Below are 17,286 nucleotides of genomic sequence, written 5' to 3' on the forward strand. Positions count from 1 at the left end.
TTACGCAAAAACATAAACTTCATGTGCAAACATCAAGATCAGTGAATTGTTTGCACAGAGGAGCAACGTTCATGTTAGAAAAGTTGGAGGGAGACTAAATTCAGCCTAACAAATTACACATCTTTTTACGGTCTCCCAAATCATGCCTAAATTAATTGAATAATGTAACAAAACTGTCTTTTTCAATCCTACTATACCCGCAGAAGGCTATTCTGTGTGTTTTCTACAAAATCTACCATTTGGACTGGCTGTAATATGACACCAGTAAACAAAATAGTCGTGACTCTCTCCGGGCCAATCCTAATTCATTTAAAATCCACCAGTAACCAATCGGAGCGCAGAACCGTTTGAAATGAACGCTGAGGCACCCAATCGCGAGGCTTCGCGCCTTCCTGGTCACTGGTGGGTTTTGCCCGGAGAGGGAGGGAGAACGAGCTCTACGTCAAATCTTAGCAAAGTTCTTTTTTAAAACATTAAGTTTAATTGATTAATTCGGAATCGTGGGATTGATTGTCTATTAAATTTACTCAGTGGATTTATTCGCCCAATAAAAGGTAAGTCCACCTACATGATGCGTTTGCTTACGTTGGAGAATTTCAAGTCGCTTTACGCCTCTCTTTGTTGGGTAACGGGCTTAGCCGATGCTAACCCCGGGCTGCCGCTAATGGTGATCTGGGCTCAGACTAATTTCTGGAATCAGAACGTAATTTCACTTATAGCAGTATTAAATACAGATTGAGTTTGGGAGACGTGTGATTGTTTGCATTATAACGTTTAACGTGATAAAATGGCAGTCATTTTTTGACGGTTCGGCCGGGCGGAATTGTCAGTTAGCGGCACTAACGTATTTTTTGCCGACATTGAGATTAACATACGCAGCCCTACTGTGTGCTGGAATTAGATGGCGCCCGTCTAGTCAAACGGTAACTAACAGAATGGAACAAACAACGTTGTTCCACCCCGCGTTGCATTTCGGAGGTGGCCGTGCTTGTTGTTACTCGTTGGTCTCCACAGACCAGCGTGGATCCAGTGGAAAGTGACAGGCGCGCAGGCATTCTGCTGCTTGGCGGATGCGTCGGGCTTTCTTCAGCTGCAGCATTTGAATGCATGACGTTTTCCCTCCTTTCCGATTTGTTGCTTGTAGCCGCTGCAGGATTTCTCTGAAAGCAAAGCCAGCGTTTTTCGTTAAAGCAACAGTTCTAACTTTTTTATTATTTATTTTTATTGTTATCCCCAGATTGTTGCGTTATTACTGGTTTATTAAAGCATCGCCGGAAGCAAACGGTTAGGACAATTCCAAGGGCCCCCCAAAAGAAAACGTTTATAAATATGAGCCGTTGGCATTGATTTGACTTTTTTTATATATATTTTCTCCACCATGGGGCCCAAACTTTCTTGCGGCACCCTGAGCACAGAGCAAATGAAACAAGACGGTCTTCCAGATGCGGGCGGGGTGGGCGATCTCCATCCACGGGCCAACTTTAAATTGAAACTCCACCCCTGAGCTAGAGCCTGTTGTCTCTCTTGTGGGGCTGGCCGGCAGGCAGATGTGGACCTCCACATTCCACACATGGACCTGAGGAGCAGAGCCAGGCAGGCTTTAGGTGTGTCATCTTTTCTAGGTGGACCTTCATGTTTTTACAAGATGCTGGTGATTATCCAGGCCAGAGGAACTGGTGAACTTTAGGAGACATTCTGGTATTATGAGACTGCCGTTCTGTTCTGTGACTTTGTAAAAGTGCCTTGAGATGACATGTCTTGTGAATTTTAGCCATGTAAATAAAATAGAATTTTGGTTCTAGGACCTTTGAAGCCTTGCACCCATTTCCTCTGATTGTAAGAGAGGGAGAGTGATTTTCTGGCGAGAAGCAGCACTGGTCATAAATCTGGAGGCTGGGCTGTTATTCTGAAGCAGCTTCTTCTAGGTTCTGGTCATGTAATGAAGCAGAGCTTGTGTGAACCGCTGGAATGTTGGGAGGCAGCAGGCTGACAGCGGGCTGGGGTTGAACCAGAGACTCCAAGCAGCTATTTTCCTCTCAGGCTGTAAGTCACTGTTATCTTTGCAGCTACGGCTCAATGCTGTTGTTAAATAGGCGCTTCAGTGTAGTTTTTATTGGCCCGTGTGCCCTGCTGGGTATGGCTTACAGGACACTGGGCTCTTAGGAAAATCCTGTTATTTTTTACGCAGCAGTTTTTTTGATTTGTTGAAAGCGATTGACCCGCCGGGTCGTGACTTCAGAAGTCTGTGATTTGTCCACAGAGGTTGTTTCCAGTTTTGATTGTTGTCAAAGGTTGGGGACCTGCGAGCGACGCTTGGTCTCCTTTCATCCTGGTCAGATGTGCTCTGAAGGTGTTTCCCCGCTCTGCCTGGACCTGAATGGAGCGGTAAAGCTAACGGGGACAGACCTGTCAGCAGTTCTGCAGCCGTGTCCCAGCGTGTCCCCCTGCTCTGTAATGTCTCATTGTGCTGACCTGGCCCCGTCCCTCTCTTTCTGTGCAGTAGCATTTTGTTGTTCAGATCGTTAGCTAACGTAGGTAGTCCACTTGAAACGCTTTGACCGGTCTGAACGCGTGGCTTTGGATTTGCTCAGTGGAACAGGTTTCTACGACCCAGAAGCTCCAGAGAACAGAACGAGGATTTAAAGCAAAGGTACCGTTGGTTGATGCTGGCCTTTTCCTCTGTTTTGGGACTTCAGTGTGCTGCTCCATACCTGACAGGTTTAGGACTTCACCCGGGGTTTTACTGTGGCAGACAGCGTATTATAATGTTGTCCCTTTAAATCTGTTTCCAAACTATCTAGTTAGAACTACCTGCTGAGTAGGCGGCAGTGGACCGGCTCCTGCCCGTGTTTAGTGCTCAGCTGGGTCTTTGTTTCAGTTCCCATGTTAGCTGAAGAGCTCTCTGTCTTCCCTAGGAGACCACCATAATCCTGGCCGTACGCCTTTCTGTGTAACCTTCTCTAAAACACAGTCCCATGATGAGCGGTGTGTTGGCTGTTTTCTGCCTGGCCTCACATATCAGGTGTTTGTGACGTGGCTGAAGTTGTTTCATCTGGAAGTCACTGGAGAGCCATGTTCAGGTCTAGAGGGAACCTCTGAGTCCCGCTGGTCATGAAAGCTTCAACGCGTCTCGTGTTCTTTGAGCAGTCAGCGGTAATACAGCATCGGTAGAAGCTTCGTTTATCTCATTCTTCTTATTACCGCACAGTGCTGAAAGATGTAAAAACAGAAACCTTCAGTTATTCCCACTGCTGCTATTAGGGATGGATGGGCAGCTGTCATACCGGTTATGTGTGATCCTGATAAACCCTGATTGGTTCTGGTTGCAAACTCCCAAAAAACTGTTGTATGAGTATATATACAACAGTATATATCAGTTATTGGCCCATTAAAATATATATATATATATATATATATATATATATATATATATATATATATATATATATATATATATATATATATATATATATATATATATATATATATATATATATATATATATATATATATATACACCAGTGGCAGTGGAAACTTGACTTGCATTATTTATCCTAGCTGTCAGTTAGATTTTCAGGCTTTCTTCAAATGGGTTTTGTGCATCACGGTGTTACTGATTGAGAAAGTCCAAACATGTTGGGCCATTGTGAGCCACTGTGGGTCACTTTGTGGCAGTTTAAGGAGAAATCTCATCAGTTCTTCATGAGGTCTGTTCCTCTGGTTCTTTGCTTGGAATTTGCTGCCTTAGAAACTGGATTCCTGTTTGAAACTGTTGGGATGATTATTATCTAATACAGGGAAAAAAATGTAATGTTATTTCTGTCCATATCTTCCTGCTCTTTACTAAACACCGTTAAGTGTGTCCAGTTGGATTAAATGTAACCAGGAGACAGACGTAGCCAGGTTAATAATGGATCCGTTTTATTTTTAGATATTTTGATTGAATCCATCTCTCATAGGGCTGGGCAATATATCGACATTTAAAAAAATATTCAGATTAAAAAAAAAAGAGATAAGAGGAGACTATATTGTTTATACCAAATGGTCTATGTTGTGTTATAATTATGCTTTAATGTGTTCCACTAGGTAATATTTTTTCTGTTTCTCATATTTATCTACAGCTGTTTGTGTACAAAATGTGCCTGTGAGATATTTGGGATGAAGCTTTGATTCAGAGACGCCTTTTTATCATTACTTTATGAAAAGAAAAACATATCAAGATAAATATTGTATATCGGCATTCAGCCTAAAAATATGGAGATATTATTTTTGGTTCATATCACCCAGCTCTAATGGCTCATCATTTTGATTGTTTTTGCAATAAAATGACAAAAAGTCAAAGTGAGAGTAGGTTGGCCTGATTAAAAAGAGCAGGAAATGGTATGACAGCGAAGCGTTTAACACCATCTTACCACCATGCTGGTGACTGGTCCATGGCTGCCAGCCTCACGGGGAAAAAAGAAAAGCAGCCATTGATGCTCCTGCTGCGGAAAAAAGCCTTTGATTTTCAGCAGTTATCTTCTCAGTCATAATAAATGACCAGCATGCCACTCGTGGCTTAGCAGCTGCAGTTTCAGATGCTTGTCCTTGTCATTAGAGGCAATAAAGTTTTCAGTCTTTAAAAGGACTTAAAAGCAAAGGAATGTTGTGGTGGAAATGTTTAGTGATTTGGAAACGGCGACTAGAAGCTGAATGTGAAACAAGGAGATAGGACCCACAGTGGTCCCGGTTAAAGCTGATTGAATGTGTGCTGCCTGTGTTAGGTCCGGCTCCTCTCCGTCTTTCTGCGTATTCTCTCCATCTCCGGCTGCGGTGCCCGCCCTCCTTTCTGCTGTGCTCTTGGCTCCTTCCTCAGGTGTCCCTCCCTGTGTGTGACTCTTCCTCAGGTAGCTGAACATGCCTTCTCTGAAGTACCAGATAGGGGACAAGGTGATGGGCCGCTGGCCCGGCAGCAGCCTGTACTACGAGGTCAAGGTGCTGGGCTTTGACGGCAAAAGTCGCCTCTACACCGTTATCTACAAGGATGGCACAGAGCTGGAGCTCAAGGAGCAGGACATCATGGTAGGACCGGTCATTCTGGGTTTGCTGAAAATGCCTCCTGCTTCCCGCTGCCTCAGCATTTTAATATTCTGCTTTCGTTCCTGTGAATGTTTAATTAATGTTTGCTCCAATTATGTCCTCCTACAGAGTCTGACCAGCTTTCAGGTGCGCACTCGCTCACGTTCCCGCTCCAACTCCCGCTCGCCCGGCCGTCGCCGCAGCCGCTCGCGCTCCCCTGCCAGGACCACCCGCCGCTCGTCCTCCCGCACAGCAGCAGCCGCCGCAGCAGCCAGCGCGGCCGCGGCGGAGAGCACGCCGTCTTCTCGCGGGGATGCCAAGCTGAAGCAAGCTGCAGAGGTCAAGCTCAGCCCGATGGTGAGGAGACTCCCCGTGGGTTCAGTGGGGATGAGGATCTGCCAACATCACCGTCACCATCAGACAACCTCTGTCATTCTGTACCTCAGCCGCACGGGTCCCATTAGTAAAGCTGGGCCGGCGTTTCTATTGGTGTAGTTGCTGTCTGTGTTTCTGGGGGAGGGGCTTGGCCGTGTGCTTGTTTGGTCATGTGACTGATGGTGACGCGGCGCAGGATTGTGGGCTGTTTGTAGAGAAATACATGTAATATCAGTTATCAGCCATAACGGCAGTATAAATATTGGTGTTGCACCAAGTTTGAAATGCGTCCCTTTGCTAAACCATCAATAGCTCTTATGTTGTGGGAAACGTCCATGTGTCTGTTGGATTCTGGACGTTGACCATGATGCTGCTGAGTTCCCTTTCTTCTACATGTGATCTGTTTTCTCCTGTTTTTGGTCCTCATCTCCATCAATCCCTCCACTGTCTGATGGGCAGCAGCAGGACAAGGCAACCGAGAACAACAGCAACGACAAACATCAGAGGAAGGAGGAGAACAACACGGCCAGCAAGGTAAACGAGGTGAGTTCTGGCTTGTAAAGGCATCTGCAGAGCAATGGAACCATCTACTCGTTGCTAGCTGAGCTGAACAGTGAGAGTTTCAGAAAGAACGGTGCGATGGTCTGAAAAGCGGCCACTAGAGCAACTCTGGTAACGGTGAGCAGGCTTAGAGACGAGTCGGCGCTGCTGGAATGTCATGATGTGTGCAGGTCCATGGGGCCTCAGAGGCCCCCCTTCACCAGACTGAGCTTCTGCTGCTCCATCACATGGCGCAGCAGCACGTGTCCTTCATTTCCTTGCTTTGGAAAAACAAAACCGCCATGCTAGCCGCCCTCCATCTGCAGGGCCCAGCTTCAGCTGCTGCAGGCACAACAAAGCTCTGTTATTACTGCCACAGCAGCAGGATGCCCCGCCCACTCCGCTGTTCCCACCACTTTATCGCAAGCCGCGTTTGTTGTACTGTTTGTTTTTTTTCCCGGTTAGGTTTTGAAATTGAGTGTTTCTCGATTGTTCTCTGCAGTCTGGCGCTAAGGTGGAAGCCGATCCTGAGAAGAACCAGGGCCGGTATAACCTGCGGCGCAGGAAGGACGATGGAGATGCCAAAGCAGCCGAGGCCAAATCAGAGGAGGAGGAAGAGGTGTCTGCGGCTCCTGCTCCTGCCGCTGCTGCCCCCGCCTCCACCCCTCTGGACTTTGGAGGGAAGATGGGTGAGTTGCAGGAAGTGCAGCAGATGAAAGCTGCCGCCTACTAAGCCAGTATGAGCTGGGTCAGACCTGGAGAATGAGAGGCTAGACATTAGGATAACTGTGGAAGCAGAGGAAAGCTGTGGCAGCTCATCTAAAAACTCATTTCAATCAGTTCTAATCCACACAGGCTTTCACTCTGAACCTAGAAGACTGAAGCACACTGAAGGTCTTTGCTTATGTTAACAAAGGTATAGATGGGTTATTGTCCTGAGGAAAAATGGTTCAACCTTTCTCTTATTGGAGGTCTGAGCAGATTTAATGTTCCCATTGTAGGTCTGATGTGGCTTTGTTAGCAGTAGCATTCTTAGTGGGATGGGTCCAGGACGTGGTGGCCTCTAGGGAAGCTGGCAGCACTGTCAGGGTATAGACCAGTGATGCAACCTTTAGTAGAGCTGCACCGATCCAACCCTTCCTGGCTGATACCCATTTTTATTTTTACTGATTGTATTTTATTGAATGCCTATATTAAATATTCAGTTTGCAGTCCAGTAGGAAGGGATGTCGTTATTCCCATCGTAGCTTTAAAGCGTGTCCCTGCAGTGCATCAGTGCTGGATGTGCTGCTGGTTGATGCTTTAGAGATGAAAACCAGGAGGAAACTGCTGATTGAGGCCGGTGGCTGAGTGTTTGGTGAACCCTTACCTTAGATGGTGGTAAAACATTTTACATTTGGAGTCCTCCAGTCATCTGCCGGGGTTTCTAAGGCAGAGCCATAAACAGTAACACTTAGAAGCCGATCACAGGTTTTGTTTCTGTCCATCATACCTAGGTCTGATGGCATTCTGCTCGGTTATCGGCGTCTTTAATCTTTGGAGTAATGTCTGGTTAAACTGTCTTTTTGTTCTCCAGGAGCCTTGTTCTGGACGCTCTTCCTGCCGGCCTGGGTTCTCTTTCTGGTCCTCCAGGTGAACCAGAAGGACCCCAGCCTGGCCAACTTCCCCCCTGCTCTGCCGCCTCTGGAAGCCTTCTGGGACCCTCAAGCTCTGGGCTTCGTTGTCCTCTGGATTGCCTTCCAGGCTCTGCTCTACGTTCTGCCTGTTGGGAAGGTGAGTGGGGGGGGCAGCTTAGAAAGCCGGCGTGTGGAAGAGCAGCGCTGCTGGCGGCTCAGCCCTGCTCTGAGGCCACGGTCCACGTGAAGCAGCACATGACCGCTGTTAGCCTGCCCTGGCAGAAGGCAGAAATTGGATTAATGGTCAGGAGTAAGACTTGATGAGATGCTTCACAGGAAGAATGGGAGCTCTCATGCTGACATGCTATACCAGCTGTTCCCGGCCCACAGATGCAAGCTTTCTAAAGTTCCTCACACGTTGATCAGAACCTGCTGGAGCTCCAGCTCCTGTCTAATTATCTGTCTGCCATGCTTTCTGAATGCTGTTTCCTTTGTCTGTAGCTGAGTGAAGGCGTTCTGCTGAGGTCTGGCAAGAGGCTCAAATACAGAACCAACGGTAAGCCTCTGTTAATCACACACTCTGGTTCTGGTTCTGTCACTGGTTTGATCTGCTCGTCTCGGTTCTGCTGGGTGAACTGTCTGATAAACTGAAGCTAGCTCTTCAACGCTGCCACAGCTGGACCAGGTTCCCTACGATCCGCTCAGCTCACCCCTTAGCAGGGAAACAATCAGGATCTTTCTTTACCTGGTCTGTTTAGGTCAATAACCACATCAATCAGATGCATTTTTTGTTTACTAAGAAGCTGGTGAGGCTGAGGGACGTATGTATTGACATGGAGATGGGGATACAGAAGTACCGTGTAAAAACCTGCAGTAGTGGAGAACGGTAGATCTGTGTGTGTGCTGTTCAGCTGTAGAAAGCTGATATATTGAAGTCATGGTAAATAAATCCAGTATTAAACCCAGTGGCCGTCCTGTGCTAGAACGTTACACGTTTTTATGTTATTAATCCTTTATTTGTACATTTTAGTCCCTTGAGACTCATTTACAAAAGATAGCTGTTTAAACACATAAAATTACAACTATTAACAACAGCAATTACAACTTTAAAAGTGTCTCAACATAAGGTTTATAATTTCATGACAAAAGTAAATAGAAATGTAGAAATGTCTAAATAAAACGAGTTTCTATCTCCAGTCTTTTTATCTAACACTGTATTCTCAGAGTGAATGGCCTCAGTTTCAGCAGTTATTCTGTGAGGTGCTTTACAGAACGTCTGGTCTCGTAGCTCCACTGAATGTTAGCACCGCTAACGTTCAGTGAAGCCCTAGGCCTTCTGCATCAGTCTCCTCCTGACGTGTTGTGTGGCTGCAGGCTTTTTTGCCATGGTGCTCAGCGCTGCGGTGGCAGCAGCAGCAGTCTACCAGGGAGTGGACCTCACCTACATCCACAGCCACTTCCTGCAGCTGACCACCGCCTCCTTCCTGATCTCCACGCTGCTCAGCGTCTATCTGTACGTCCGCTCCCGCTCCGCTGGCCCCGATGAGCGGGCTCTGGGCGGGAACTCAGGTCAGACACGGCTCGGGTGTAGCCTGCTGCTTCTCGTTTTATTTTATCAGCATCTGCCGTAAATGTCTGAACTTCTTGGCCTCTCCAGGCAACGTGATCTACGACTTTTTCAAAGGCCGCGAGCTGAATCCCCGCATCAAGGAGTTTGACCTGAAGTTCTTCTGTGAGATGCGCCCGGGGCTGATTGGCTGGGTGAGTTGTGACGGCGAGCAGAGGGTCCGTTTGAAAGTGTGCTTAGTCAGCGCTCTGGCCGAGGTTTAAGTGTGCAGGAAAGGCCTTCAGAGTCCATTCCTCAAACAGCGCCCCCTGCTGGGTTTATGTTGCTGCTGTTTTATAGCAGTTTAGTGGAAAGGTTCATGAAGCAAACGCTGCATTCAGGGCTATGAGATGCTCAGAAACAAAACTTTCCACAAACCGGTGAGGAATCGTCTGCTTTTATCAGAAACATGCATACAGTTCTTTCTGCTTGTAAAATACAGCACAGTGATGGTCACATCCACTGGGGTGTTTTAAAGTCTAAAGTAGAACATTATAGCTTTTTTAAAAGCTGATTGGTCAGAATGTCGTTCCTTTATTGGAGCTTCGCTCCTTACATGCTCTGAGGCTGCGTTAGGGCTGGGCAACACGGATCAAAAACAAACTCTCTGATTCCATCTGGGTTTTTCCTTCTCCGTTCATAAGAACAAATCCCAGAAATCTTTTTTTAATTAGATTATATTTCCATCATCCCGTCTGGGAGTTGAAACATGCTTGTAAAACAAGATGGCAGCCCTGCCGTGGTAAACAATGAGAATATAACATGTTTTCTGCTAGTAGCGTTACGCTCAGCTGAGGATAGGTCTACAAGCTGGATTCCCTTTATTTGTGTAACTTCAGACTACCCTGATTAGTAAATGAATGAATAAAAGTGCCTCATCTTGGGCTAAAACAGTTTGCCCTTTATTTGATTATGTTTTCTTTAACATAAATCCAGCATGGCGTGTTAATACCAGCTTCTAAACATACTTTGCAGCATGGCGTGTCGCTCCAAACCCGTAGTAGTGAAACCGAACCAGTTCCTAATAACTGATGAAGTTGCATCTTTCTTGCTTGCTGCCATTTTCTGCCTTTCTGTGGGAGGCTGATGTCTCACTGAACTACAAAAAGCCACCAAGGGCATTGGAGGGGGGAAAAAATCATATTTAAAAAAATCAAATCTTCAGAATTTAGGAATGATTAAGTGAATTAATTGGGCAGACCTTGGCTGGGTTTTTGGTTCTTCAGGACCACAGCTGAAGCGCAGACAGTCATCTCTTTGAATCTGTCGTTGCTCAGTGTCTGATCAACTTCGCCCTGGCGCTGGCTGAGATGAAGCAGCAGAACCTGGACATGCCGTCGTATTCCATGATCCTCGTCAATGTCTTCCAGCTCCTCTATGTGGTGGACGGCTTGTGGAACGAGGTACGCTCCGCTCCGCTCAGCTCCCTAACTAGCCTGTGTGTTAGTGTGTCACAGACAGCAAGTCTCACACCATGATTTAGGAAATAAGGAGCAGGTGATGTCTCTTAGTGCTCTCCTGAAGGATGCGGCTGTGTGTCTGTTCCAGGAGGCCATCCTGACCACCATGGACCTGATGCATGATGGTTTTGGCTACATGCTGGCTTTTGGCGATCTGGTGTGGGTCCCTTTTACTTACACCCTGCAGGCTAATTACCTGGTTAGTCACCCCAACCCCCTGAGCCTCCCCGTACTTGCAGCCATCGTCGTTCTCAAACGTGAGTGGTAGCGTAGCATCCAGCTGCTGTCGGGTCGCCGCTCTCTTTTCTCCCCCGCTCTCTACAGTTACTGCGTCGGTCTGTGTGTGTTTCAGTTGTTGGATTCTACATATTCAGGAAATCAAACTCTGAGAAAAACGCCTTCAGGAGAAACCCATCAGACCCCAAACTGTCCCGTAAGTTCACGCCGACGCTCTTTGGACGCCTCCTGTCTCTGGAAAGCTTTCAGGAACCAAGCATCCGCTTTCTCCTTTCCCGTTGTGTGCAGATTTGAAAAGGATCCCCACTGCTACAGGGAAGAGTCTGCTGGTGTCAGGCTGGTGGGGAGTGGTCCGCCACCCTAACTACCTGGGAGACCTCATCATGGCTCTGGCCTGGTCCCTACCATGTGGTGAGTCTACTTCACTTTACAGCACACTTTACAAGCACTGGAGGGCCGAGGCCAAACATGTCGTCTTTTTACCCTAATACTAGCATTCAGCCTGTTCTTGGTGTCTAATCAGGTTCAAATCAGACTAAGTAACCTGACGTAAATGACTGAGTCAGCGAAAACAGAAGCAAGTAAAGGATCTTGTGCTGTAGCCTTCTGGATTGAAGCCTTTAAAGGTCATAACTGAGACTGTCACTCAGTCTGACATAGATCTAACATTCATATTCATTTACAGTCAGGGTTCCCGCAGATCCTTAAAAAGTCTTAAAAGGCATTGAATTCTGTAATATAAAACTAAGGCCTTAATTAGCATTAAAATGTCTTAAATCAATCTTTCTTAGGTCTTAAAATTGTTGCCAGGTCATAAATAGGATTTTATTTTTGTAATCCTTACCAAACAGTAAAATAATTGACACAATTATATATTTTTTTTAATTTACCAAACGGCTCAATGTAACCATTATTGGTTCCGTCCCGATAGCAGAACCAATAAAAACTGTTGCGGCCGGACCATAGCTGGGAAAAAGAGTTGGCACTGGTTATGTTGTGGTTTTTTAAAAGTGATTTATAGTTTATTTTAGTAGAGAACAAAACAAAGTTTGTGAGTTCAGTTCAGTAGTTGTTAAAAATGTATCTGTAATTTGTGTTTTTTTTAGCTTTCTTCCTATATGGAATGTTTTTTTAAACTTTTAAACATGTCTACTGGGCCAGAAAGTAATGGTTTATGTTAAAATAAACATTTGGGTGAAGTTGTCGCAACCAGGTTTATCTTGTTTATCGTGAAGTTGGTCTTAACTTTTTATTTCAAGTGGCATTAAAAAGTCTTAAAAAGTCTTGAATTTAACTTGCCTTATGCTGTAGGAACTCTGTACAGTATGCAGGGTGTCCTCTGGGATTTTCTTAAGTCGTGGTGGTGTTTTGTTTTGGGGGATGATGTCATCTGATTTGCATATTTGTTCATACATGTGTTACCCAGGTTGTAGGAATAAGAAGCTTTTTCAAAGACAATAAATATGATTAAAAACTGATTGTTTGGAATCACAAAGGAACTTTATGAAATAATTAAGGAATTTTAATACACTGCCTGAATCCACACTACTTAAAAAAAAAAACTTTACAAAAAAGACGGCTATCAGAGGCACACAAAGTGAACATGGTGAAGAAGTGATTGAAGCTGCCTGTGAATCTAATTCAGGGAATCATTTTAGTGCAGCAGTTTCAGAGACAAAATACACTACTTTAAAAACAATATGTATGCCATATGTATTACCTGCTTTGTAATCCAGGGTGGGATCACCAGCGCTATTGTGCATGCATGATTCATTTTGCCGTGGGCCTCCTCTCTGCTCTCTCTGCTCTGACTGCAAGCAGAGACGAGGCGGCAGCAGCTGTGGTGTGCCTGTGAGACAGCGCTCAGGGAAGCAGGAAGTGGCTCAGCAGCTAGTGACTCCAGAACCATTGGTGCTTTCAATAAAGTCACCATTAACACAGAAGAAGTGGATACTTGTTGCTGGTCGCTTCCTGAAAGAAAGTCGCTAAATGGGCGACACAAGAATGTCATTGCTAGTTTTCCTTTCCTCCTGAGAGAGCAGCTGCACAGTAGACAGCCAGACAGGAAGGAGCAGGCAGTGTTGGTCTTTCAAAATAAAGTACATTTTAACGTTTCATGATATTTACTTTAATTTTAAACTCTGATTATGGTGTGCAATTATAGGCTATACATAATATATATAAATAAAAAAATATATATATATAATCTCAGTCATATGCTTTACATTGTTTTAACATGTATTTAAAATAAAAAAACCTCATTCTAGGTGTGCCCGCTTTAATGTTGCCCTGACTGCGTCGTGATGAATTACATGCAGCATAAATCCTGATCTTCCTACACTAGTGGATTCATGCAGGTTTGAGTAACGTCAGCGGTTGTCTCCCTCCCTCGCCCCGCAGGCTTCAGCCACCTCCTGCCCTGGTATTACATGATCTACTTCATCATCCTGCTGGTGCACAGAGACTCCCGCGACATGAACGAGTGCAGGCGGAAGTACGGCTCGGCGTGGGACGAGTACTGCCGAACGGTGCGCTACCGGATCATTCCCCGCGTCTACTGAGGACCCCAGCCCCCGGACAGAACAGGGCCGAGCAGCAAGACCCCCTCCGGAAGGACCGACTGACTCCTTTAATAACTTGTACAACATTTGAAATCTTAAATCTCAATTGAAGAAGCTTTGATTTATTATATTTTTTTGTAATGAATAGGAAAAAAGGACTATTATATTTTGGACTTTTTTTTAAGAACTGCCTTTTTAATAGAAAAGTATTTTAAAAAATAAAAAGTTTACAAAAGGGGAAAACATACAAAAAAGAAAACGCCTCTTGTTGGAATATGTCGTTAGGATGTACTGTATATTTATGTACATACACGTGTTTTTTTTTTTTTTTTTTTACACTTCAGAGAGCAACACACCACACGCAAACTCTTTGTCCCTTTTCTTGAAATAAGTTGCCCGTAGCGGCCATTAGCAGCTTGGCTTCTCTAGTCCTCGTTCCTGTTCTAACCCGGTGTATATTGTGAAGGATGGGACTTCCCTCAGTGATGATCTAAAGTGGAACTGTGACTCATGTTAAGACTCAGGACTCCCAGGTCATTTTTCTTTTCTTTTAAAATCTATAGAAATCTAGTTTGGACTTCAGCGTGTCGAATGATTTTAGAGGTGTCATGAAAAGCGCACTAATGGGTTTTTCTTGCATCACCGGTTCCAAAGTGTAATTGATTGGCTTTGCTACCTCGGGTTCACTCACTGTCCACTTCAACCCTCGTCTGGGCCCTCCAGGTGGCGCCGTGTCTAATTACGAGTGCAACATGGGTGCAAAAACAAGTGGAACTTGTTCTCTTTTAACAGCGACATATATATATATATATATATATATATATCTATATATATATATATATATATATATATATATCTCCTTATGAGTTGGATGGTGCTATTATTGATCACAAACTGAGTTGGTTCTAAGTGACCCTGCGATGCCACTTACTATCGTTAATGTTACTCATTGTAAGCTTTAACTTTCCATGTGATAATTGAAGGAAGTTCATACTGTGACGCCGTGCTGAGCCGTTACAGGCGTTCGCATTTCAGAGCTGTCCAAACCTCCAGCCGTGTGTTTTGCATGTTCAGCTGTAGATCATCATACCAGTAGCAATGCATCCGCTAGATTAAGTAGCTTTGTTTTCTAAAATGCTGTGCTGACTGAATATCTTGTAAATAATTTTTAATCATGTGATTTATTTTTCTAAGTATAGAAGTGACAATAGTAAAATTGCAATGTTTCGGAGTAGCTATTTAATGTTGCTTTCATTTGTAATTTCTTTGGGATGTTTTTTTTTTTTATTTAATTTTGACAACTGTATTTATGTTTACACCCAGGTCTGCCAGGCTTCTGGATAACATTTCATTTTGGAAGCAGTTTAGAGTTGCCTCGACCCCGTTTGCTGCAGAACATCAGACGTTCTAGTGGGAAGCAGTGGGTTGGGATGCACACGACTAAATATCGTTAACAGATCCAGTGGGGCTGATTGTGAGGATGAATCCAGTTTAGCAGCTAGGTGAAGCTTATCTGTACAAATGTTGCAGCATCAAATAAAGATTTTCAGTATTTTCTTGTCCCACTTTGTATGGAGGTGTGTTTTTCCCCCAAGTTGTGATGAACAAAGTCTCTGAAAGGATCACTATGACAACTCTGTGTCACTTGTGGGAAGACTGGTGACTTTTGTCGTGTCAAGCTGCAAAAAGGTGAAGGCTAAAGAAGCTTCAGGATGCTAGATCCAAGGGAATAATGGAAAGATTAGTGGAATAAAAAAAGTGTTGGACAAGCTGCTGCCTGGAGAGGATTATGAAGCAAAGTCCATTCAAGAGTTTGGGGGGTGGGGGGCATACAATACAGTATTGCGTACACTGTTGAGCCCAAAATGAGCCGTACCCATGATAGGTTTGGGTTTACAGTAATCTTTTAATTTACAAGTAACATGAACGTTCTGGAGGGGTTCAGCCAAATTCCCAATGTGAAAATGATCGGGAATCTGTGGAGGGATTTTAAGATTAGCATGATGGAAGGAGGCCTTCCATCTTTAAAGATTGTTTTAACTGCAGCGGACGCACACAAATAGCTGCTCAGTTAGAAGAAAGGTTATATTATTAGCAAAAAAAAATGTATATGTGTTCCATTCATTAGTGGGACTGATATAAGTAATTTAAAAAATGTTTTTAAATACAAACAAAATGGGGGAAAAGATCCAAGCTGACCCTACTTTTTATATAGCTGTATCTTTTGAGAGATTCCTATCAAATCAGAAACCAACATCTTGGCTGAATAATTATTTTACATCTAAATCTCAAGTCGATTCATTTTGGCCTTAATGGAAGGTGCTGTACAGTACATGGACAAAACATTTCTGTTTTAAATTTTTAAAAACTGTTTTCTCAGAAAATACATTTTGGATTTTCACTACGGCTGTAACTATCAAAAATTAATAGAAATGCTTGAAATATATTCCCTTGTGTAAAAAGAATTTATATAAAAGCTTCATTTGTGAATGGAAGACCTGAAATAAACTCTCTGGTGATCTTCTACGTTACTGAGATGCACAAGTACAACGTTGCGATGACGAGACGAGGGCCAAGCAAAATTATTGGATAATGAATAACCTGGAGAAAAGATAGTTGTAATATTAGCAGTAGTGTCATATTCATACACCAATATAATATATAAGCTGTAACGTCTCTGCATTTGGAGTCTGGCACCACCAGATGTCGCTGTGGAGCTCTGTGTTCGCAATGATCAGTGGGACAGGATCCTCCTTTATAGAGTAATATTGTAAAAACAAACAAACAAAAAAAAAAACTGATTCCCTTACCAACAAAATTTTGTTACAAACATTTGTATCTATATATCTAAGTCTGCCAGAATACTGACAAGCTCAGTAGGCTACATCCTGTTGAGGCGACTTGATGTTGGGGACCGCCCATCAACGTTTGTTTTAGACATAATATAAGAGTAGACCACTGAGCTATATAGCTCAGTGGAGTAGATGCGTCATTGGGCGGGTTCTGCCTATGCTGCGATGCGTCAGAGCGTCCGCCATCTTAAATGTGGCAAATCTGCAGTTACTCAGTCACTTAAACAGTATCAGAGGGACTTTAATCTCTGAATATACTTTGTATTCGTAATATTTTTGTTTTTGTAATATTACAAGTTTATTTTCGTATCCCTTTAGCTTCATTCTCCTGAATTTATTCTTCTAAAGAATAAAAATATTTAAAATAATCTAACCTGGCCCTAATACTCCAGGAGTGAAATAATTCTGCAAACTGTGACTATTCTGAAAATGTTTTCCCTTATTACTCATGTCGTTTTTCTCATAACATTATAACTTTTATGCTTGTTTTTTTTTTTTTTTTTACTTGATTGACCTAGGACTTTTTTTTTCTCATATTATTAATTTTACCTCTTTAATACTCCCCCAAAAAGTCTGTTCCTAAAGGTTCACATGTGACACGGTTTTATAAAATAATGAAGACCACAATGTTTAGATTTAACAAATTGATTCTTATATTCATAACACATACGCACACAAATTATATATATATATATATATATATATATATATATATATATATATATATATATATATATATATATATATATATATATAGCCTGTGTTACCACTCTGCAGCTTTAGTGTGTCCAGTTTTACAACATGGTGCAGCCATGCTGTCTTTCATTAGACAGTCATGGGGCACAGATGAAGGAAAGCCTTTGGTTTGCAGCCATGGAATACCTGTAAACTTAAATTGGTGCATCCACCAAAATCATAAAGTCCCTGCAAAGACAGGTTTGCACCTGAAATTATGCTGCCAGGCAAACGGCAACCATTTGT

At 43.7% G+C, this 17,286-nt stretch overlaps 1 protein-coding gene across 4 annotated transcripts; it reads left to right on the forward strand.

Moving 5' to 3' along the window:
• Nucleotides 1-371: 371 nt before the first annotated feature.
• On the forward strand, nucleotides 372-15,015 carry lbr (lamin B receptor). 4 transcript variants are annotated; one of them, XM_021324401.2, is made up of 14 exons: nucleotides 372-554; nucleotides 4,887-5,061; nucleotides 5,188-5,415; nucleotides 5,893-5,967; nucleotides 6,476-6,662; nucleotides 7,550-7,746; nucleotides 8,091-8,145; nucleotides 8,964-9,158; nucleotides 9,247-9,350; nucleotides 10,473-10,598; nucleotides 10,744-10,912; nucleotides 11,008-11,088; nucleotides 11,181-11,303; nucleotides 13,293-15,015. In XM_021324401.2, the coding sequence occupies exons 2-14, from the start codon at nucleotides 4,897-4,899 to the stop codon at nucleotides 13,451-13,453; spliced, it is 1,866 nt and encodes a 621-aa protein (XP_021180076.2). In that variant the 5' UTR covers nucleotides 372-554; nucleotides 4,887-4,896; the 3' UTR covers nucleotides 13,454-15,015. The 4 variants fall into 4 exon arrangements, with proteins under 4 accessions (XP_021180076.2, XP_036003002.1, XP_012733715.2 ...); XM_036147109.1 differs by having other exon boundaries at nucleotides 5,896-5,967; XM_012878261.3 differs by having other exon boundaries at nucleotides 373-554; nucleotides 5,893-5,976.
• Nucleotides 15,016-17,286: the final 2,271 nt, after the last annotated feature.

Source organism: Fundulus heteroclitus, chromosome 15, assembly GCF_011125445.2.
Source record: "Fundulus heteroclitus isolate FHET01 chromosome 15, MU-UCD_Fhet_4.1, whole genome shotgun sequence".
Taxonomy (NCBI): domain Eukaryota; kingdom Metazoa; phylum Chordata; class Actinopteri; order Cyprinodontiformes; family Fundulidae; genus Fundulus; species Fundulus heteroclitus.

Bases quoted from the DNA above. Each gene is read 5' to 3' on its own strand.
- lbr (XM_012878261.3), top strand. From the start codon at position 4,897: ATGCCTTCTCTGAAGTACCAGATAGGGGACAAGGTGATGGGCCGCTGG. The intron at 9,351-10,472 runs GTGAGTTGTGAC...GTCGTTGCTCAG, and splicing joins GCCCGGGGCTGATTGGCTGG to TGTCTGATCAACTTCGCCCT. The intron at 11,304-13,292 runs GTGAGTCTACTT...CTCGCCCCGCAG, and splicing joins GGCCTGGTCCCTACCATGTG to GCTTCAGCCACCTCCTGCCC.